This window comes from Haemaphysalis longicornis, unplaced genomic scaffold, assembly GCF_048455015.1.
Source record: "Haemaphysalis longicornis isolate Haplotype H1 unplaced genomic scaffold, Haemaphysalis longicornis Haplotype H1 scaffold_8, whole genome shotgun sequence".
Taxonomy (NCBI): domain Eukaryota; kingdom Metazoa; phylum Arthropoda; class Arachnida; order Ixodida; family Ixodidae; genus Haemaphysalis; species Haemaphysalis longicornis.
In genome coordinates this window covers 170,638,201-170,645,001 of record NW_027526445.1, presented here as the reverse complement: position 1 = coordinate 170,645,001, position 6,801 = coordinate 170,638,201, and the positions used below count along the sequence as shown (strand labels likewise).

The following is a 6,801-nucleotide window of genomic DNA, read 5'->3' as shown; positions in this document are numbered from 1 at the left end:
TACGATTATCTTTAAGCAATAAAGCAAGACACAATTGGAATAAAACTAAAGCAAGACAAAAAATATATCAATCAGAGTTACCATTCTACAACACCACAACGCCAAAATATCGGTCTCTCGGACTTCTTTAAGCAATGCACAGAACACCATAGAAGTTAAGAGAGCAATGAAGCGAAAAGGGAAAAAGATACACCCTTGCGTTGGGTGCAGGCCGTTTACCGGCGAAGTCGTAATGTCAAGGCCGTTGTTTTAGAAGTCTGTTTCGTTCCCTCCGTTGCGCTGTTCTTTCTTACAGCTGCGTCGCTAGATGCGAGAGTGTAGCCATACGCCATGCATAAACCCAGCCAGTCTCTCTTCTCTTAGTTTCAACTCCTTCTAACCTAGTTTTTTTTTTTCGTGCATTCGCATGTGGTTGCACCGGGGGATTTTTCTGCGTACTACACGGGACTGCCATATTTTCCTTAGTTTGTTACGCCATGCATAAACCCAGCCAGTCTCTCTTCCCTTAGTTTCAACTCCTTCTAACCTAGTTTTTTTTTTTCGTGCATTCGCATGTGGTTGCAGCGGGGGATTTTTCTGCGTACTACACGGGACTGCCATATTTTCCTTAGTTTGTTACGCCATGCATAAACCCAGCCAGTCTCTCTTCCCTTAGTTTCAACTCCTTCTAACCTAGTTTTTTTTTTTTTTTCGTGCATGCGCATGTGGTTGCACCGGGGGATTTTTCTGCGTACTACACGGGACTGCCATATTTTCCTTAGTTTGTTTATTGGCGCAAGGCTAGCAGCGAGTGAAGAGCGCCAAAGCTGTTATTTATGAAGAGCAGTGGGACGAACGAAGATGACTAATTAAAACATGTAGTATAAGTGAAATCGAAAAGGGAAGTGGGATAAAGAAAAAAAAATTGCACCATCTTCCCGTAGGGGAACCCTGAGTAGTATGCGAAGCAGCCGTGGGGTCGACTGAAGTTCCCACTAGTTTTTCTTTCGTCGTTTCCGTTGACATTCAGCCTCGCGTGCCTTCGTTATATCAGTAGCTTCTTGACGTAGTTTAAATGAGTGAAGGACATAAGGCGCGCTCGTAGCACATGCTCCTGTCTCGGTTTGTAGCGCAGTGGGAAGAGCGCCACGTACCTCTCGTTGCGGCCAGAGAGTCGTGGCATCGAAACCGGGCGCCGCCAAACTATTTCTTTTAAGTGCGAATGCACTTTATAAGCGACCCCAAACCATCCACCGCCGGCGGCGGCGGCAGCGGCGTCCGCAGTGCTCCTCTATATTTAAAAAAGAAACAGCATCCGGCGCCAGGTTTCGATCCGAGGACTTTGCGGCCGCAGCGCGACGCTCTACCGACCAAGCCACGGACGCGACGCTGATATCAGTGTTAGTGACGCGCCTTATTTCTTTAACGCATTCAAACTACGTCGTCAGCGGCGTGCGTTGGCGACTCAGCGGCGTTATAGCGGCTTGATAACTGCGTGGTGTACACGTGATACTACAAACCCGATGGAAGAGATGGAAGAGAAGGCGGCGAGGCGGTGGGCTGCGGGGGCCGAGCGCAAGCGCCGCAAGCGGGCCGACAACCGTGCATTCGCACTTTCACATTCTCCCCCTCGGGGAAATGCGGGGGAATTTTTTATCGTAGACTGCGCCGACGTCAGCCCAAACACTGACGGGGCTGAAGAGACGTGCATGCGCAGTAGAGTGCGGACAGCAGACAAGGGACGGAGGGACACAGCCCTCAGCATGAGATGCTCCGCATCTAAAATACATGGTTATGGGCGGTAGAGAATCAGCCGTAAAAACTTAGTCTCTGAAAGATGGTTTAAAACGTGCTTCACCGAACACGATAACAGACGATAAAACGATAAAAAGGTTCGTCGATAAAAGAATGATTGGTGGAGTGGAATTTGTCGTATGTGGATTTCAAGGAAGTGTTTGTGTTGTGTTGTGCCAAGTGCCGTACATGTAGTTAGTGTGTGATCCATGAATAGGACCAGTGTCCCTAGATAAGGTTTCAGGGTATCGGAATTCTTTTCTCCTATTGTTCCATGCTGCCGCCGGGATCATTGCCCAGTTCGCATCACGCGGCATTTGTTTACACTGCGACAGTTCATGGGCGCCACCTTTTCGTTGTTTATGCATTTTTGTTGGTCAACTGGGGTAACCCTAGCTTGTCCTCCCAGTTATGCGGCTGCGTGCAACTGCGTCGTTCCGAAAGCGAAGTAAAGATAACGCGTGTAACAGCATTAAAGCAGCAGAAGTGTGTCCAAAAATACCGCTTTGCTGCATCTTCGGCCCTGTTGTTTACATACGACCTAGTCAATGTTAGCGGTGAGGCCGCAGAAGCGTCAATCTGGTGAAACTGGCAAACATCACAATGACCGCCGTAGTTCACTTGCTTGCCTGTGATAGCACTCTAAAGAAACTAAATTGGACCTCTCCAGAACTGCTACAAAGGGGTCTTGACTGCCGGATTTTTCTTTCTATTGATTGTAGGGTTTACCGCGACGGCGCAACGCAGGCGATGAGGCGCACCGTAGTAGAGGGCTCCGGATTAATTTTGACAGCTGGAGGTCGTTCACGGACACTGAAATGTCGTACGCAAGGGCGTTTTTAAAGACGATAGTCTTTCTTGGGCTACTTAAACCCAGAAATTCTGGTCTGTCTGTATGTCTGTCCGTCTGTCTGTCTGTGGCTCGATTCAGCCAGCCGGCGAAACTAAAACAATGCCCGCACAATAGTCTCACATAGTCACAGCTAAATCTACCCGTCTTGGTCCGGTGTAATGTTCATATTTGCCAAAATTATTGAAGAAGAACAAGACATTATGGAAATATGAGACAACAAATCAATACAGAAGTGATATTTGCAGTGTTCCTTTATAAAAATTCAAACATGCTTGACTTTTGCGGAATTAAATACTTCATCAACTTCAGAAAAAGAATTCACTCCGCTGTCACCTGCTGTCGCCCGCGCCACTATAGCTTCTGGCGCCATTTTAAGAAATGAACCGGCAACAGTTACGAAAGGTTCCACTAAATAGTTTCCACGTTCTGCTTGCAACGCACGTGGAGTAGGGAAACGCGGTTCTATAAACGTTGAAGTAGGGCGCCTCGATTAACGCGCGTCTTCGCCGTACGGCAGCGTTCGCATCGAGACACCCGGTTTGGAGCAGTAGAACGCGCAAAATTTAAAATGATTTAAGCAAACATTTCGCGTGTTTACCTTGGAAGGAGCGCGACGCAAGAGGAACAACATGAGAGGTGAGCGGTAAAGCGAAGGGAGGCATTTACTTCGCAAAAGCCGATAAAGACTATCGTCTTTTGACGTCATTTGCAACGAAAGGAGCAGATACGCGGCCAATTTTCCTTTTCGCCTCCATCAGCAAAGCAGCCGCCGAGGCCGCGAAGGAAGGAAGGAAGGAAGGAATACGTTTTTTCGTCCATCGGGATCAGGTGTTGGGGGTGGAGGAGGCCCACAGGGCCGCCGCGACCGCCAGAGCCTGGGAGGTGGTCAGGACTTGGCCTGACTCCCCCGAATCGAACCCGCGACCTTGTGCTCAGCAGCGCAACGCCTTAGCGACTGAGACACCGCGGCGGTCGGGATTTTTCTTTCTACATTACACGAAGTCTAAATAGCCCGACAGGAGGTCAAGTAGAGAAAATACTAATACCCGACAGCAATACGTTATCCTTAGCGCTGCGTGTTGAATCAACGGCGTGAGAAAAACGGGAAGGCCATATTTCGGCTTTCGCTACAAGCGGGTAGACACAAACGACACTAAAGGATGATTCAGCTCTTACCGTGGGTCCCAGTCTAGCGCAGCTGTGGTTATTTGAGACAGGAAACAACAGAGATCACAGCCCGACTTATCCAGCGTCAGGTTCGTCGTTCTGTGGGGCCGCCAGCCGGTGTTGGCTGAATTCACAGAGGCTAGTGGCACTTTCATTTATGGATTTATCAACAGTTCATGCCGGGTTCAGACTGTAGCCTCAACTGTCGTAATAACTTTAAAGAATGACGTCACTTTACGTCTCAGCGAACCGAACTGCTTGACATGCCGTTTTTTTTTTTTTTACCTCCATAGATGACGATATGGCTTTTGCGTCGGTAGTCTCAACTATCTTGCTCCGTGGTCTCAACATACACGAACGAGTGGAGCCTTTTCCGCAGCATAAATGCTCCTCTGCCCGAGGGTCTATTTCAAGTCGGTAATCACGTGCACTCTGAATGGTGCTGTCATATCCTGAAAGTTATCAAGTCGGGAATTTTTCATCGTTCATAACTTTTTAGTAGATTGGTAGGAGCCAGGCGTGGCCTGCCACGTCAGCCTAAAAAGCAGCGACAGCCGCCTGGTTTCGCGCTCGTGCACATCAGCATTAATTCTGCGGCTGCACCACCCCGCGACCCTTGAGCAACAGGCAGTGTCATGCTCGTTCACAAATCACGACGCACGAAGCCGGCTTATCGGCGGCGCAGCGCGCGTTTGTCCGCGGCCACGCGTGTAGGTGGGGTTCGCTCGCCAGACGGCAGTAGTGTAGCCACTTTTTCGACACTGGAGCAGCCGGACGCCACCACAATGTGGTCACGCGCCATGGGCGGTCCCGCCTTTTCATCCAGTGCGCAGACATAGTGCTCCGCTTGCCCCGCTGACTTGCCGTGTGAGTGCTCGTGCTCTGCTGTGACGAGAGCGGAAAGACGGGCGCCAAGCGCTGTACCGTCTTCGGAGGACCCAGGAACGGGAAGCGGCTTCAGTCATGGGTGATGGCCACTTCACGAAATCGATTCAGCGCCGCACGTCGCACACCTGGGTGAGTGTCTTCCGCATTACACCGCGCCTTCTAGAATACAGATATAAACCATGCACCGAACCGTAAGGGTTCGCTTTACGGGGGGCGTTAGTTCGAGTGCGTCTTTCTTGGGGTAACAGCGCAATGCTCTAAATGTTAAGTGATAAAATATGTCGGGTTACGAGCCTGTACAGACGGCCCCAAAATGACTGACCGAAAGCGAGCTCCTTCCGAAAAGCGCAAGTGCGGAACCTTGCAGCCGAGTGCCTGCTTTCGAAATAGCGAAGGGCGCATGCGCGTTCTTCACAAGTGAATGCACGTCATTTTTGTCGCTGTTAAGTCGCGGCGCTTTTTGTCCCAATCGCGGCGGTCAGCGGCGCCTTTAACGGTGAGCCCAACTGTCGCCATAATTCTCGCCAGCGTCTGGCAGCTTGCGGAATACCCTTAATCCGTGTACAGTTCCTCATGCAGATGCGTTTGTCAGGCGCTCTTCCTACCTTTATCTTGTTCACTGTAAAGCAAATTCACGCTGAAGTAAGTTGGTGATCAATATTCGGAAATGTTTGAAACATTTCTCGTCTCCGACAGTTATCACTGGCAAGAGCGATCAATTGTTCGCCTAAAAATGCTGAGGAATTCACAGCAATTTTTGAACCGAATGTGCTTTAATACTGCGGGAGTAAACCGCACAAGATCAACTATGCTCCACTCGTTCTGCACTCTTCATTTCTCTCGCGTAAATTTAAAGGGCCCTCCAATAAAAAAATGTACAATGCTCACGGATTGAAACGCGACACTGCGAGCGCGTGGCCGCCGGCAAATGCAGAGCCGCCCGTGGAAGCGAGATGTTGCATTGTGGTATACCGCAAGGGTAAGAGCGGTTTGACCGTAGGCTTACTGCTTCCGGTTGCCAATTAGCGGGACTGTGGTTCCCCGCAGCGACAGCAGGGCGCTGTACGACTGGAGCGCGTGTGTGTGCCGACGGGAGTCACCCGGCGGTGCGCGCAGCCAATTTCGCGATATCTTTTGCTCGCGCGCTCTTGTTACGCGTGCCCTTCCGATGCGGCACAGATAATATGTAAGGCACGGTCAGGCTTATCTGAATAACACGAACGCCTGCACGAAGGAACAGCAAACTTTATTCCACGATGATGTAAACTAAAAAATTTCCCCGCATTTCCCCGAAGGGGAGTATGAGGAAGTGCGAAGCACGGGGTGATGCTATGAGGGGGAGTTTGTTGAAGTTTGGTGGCATTTTGCCCGTTAGTTACATTAACACCCCCTCGTGATCACGTTCGGCTTAACACGCCTCGTTTGTCCCTCTGCGGAAATCTTGGTGAATTAACGTGTATGTTCGAGAGGAGGAGCGCACCGCACCGCAGCGCACCGCAGCGCACCGCAGCTGCGGAGCGCCGACCGGAGTGAAGGGAGAGGAGTCGCAGTCACGTGAGAATGCAGAACTAGCGGGTTTGTAGTATCACGTGTACACCACGCAGTTATCAAGCCGCTATAACGCCGCTGAGTCGCCAACGCACGCCGCTGACGACGTAGTTTGAATGCGTTAAAGATATAAGGTGCGTTACTAACACTGATATCAACGTCGCGTCCGTGGCTTAGTCGGTAGAGCGTCGCGCTGCGGCCGCAAAGTCCGCAGATCGAAACCTGGCGCCGGATGCTGTTTTTTTTTATATATAGTGTAGTGGCCTGGCTGGCGCGCCGAGAGAGGGTGTTGCGAGCTGGAGAGTAGTAAAGGGGCTTTAGGAGAGTAGGCGAGGGGGGAGAGGAGGCGTATGCGAGGGCGACGATTCAGGCTCGCTTAAGAAGTGCATTCGCACTTATTCCTGGCCAATCTCCCACGTGGGTATGTGCCATGTCAGCGGCCAGGCAGCGCGCGCCCATCTCCCCCCGTTGCTAAGGAAGACGAAAAGCGCGCGCACCCGCAGCTGTTGCTATGCGGACGGCGGAAGGTTCGGGGTCGCTTATAAAGTGCATTCGCACTTTAAAAAAAAGGG

The 6,801-nt window shown here is 50.9% G+C and overlaps 1 protein-coding gene across 1 annotated transcript in view; it reads left to right on the top strand.

Moving 5' to 3' along the window:
* The first annotated feature begins 4,428 nt into the window (after positions 1–4,428).
* The window catches only part of LOC144149276 (uncharacterized), a 24,981-nt gene continuing 22,608 nt past the window's right edge, over positions 4,429–6,801 (top strand). The window contains exon 1 of the mRNA XM_077680830.1: positions 4,429–4,810. Within this exon, the coding sequence (XP_077536956.1) occupies positions 4,757–4,810 (54 nt within the window). The 5' untranslated portion in view covers positions 4,429–4,756. The remainder of the gene's footprint in view (positions 4,811–6,801) is intronic.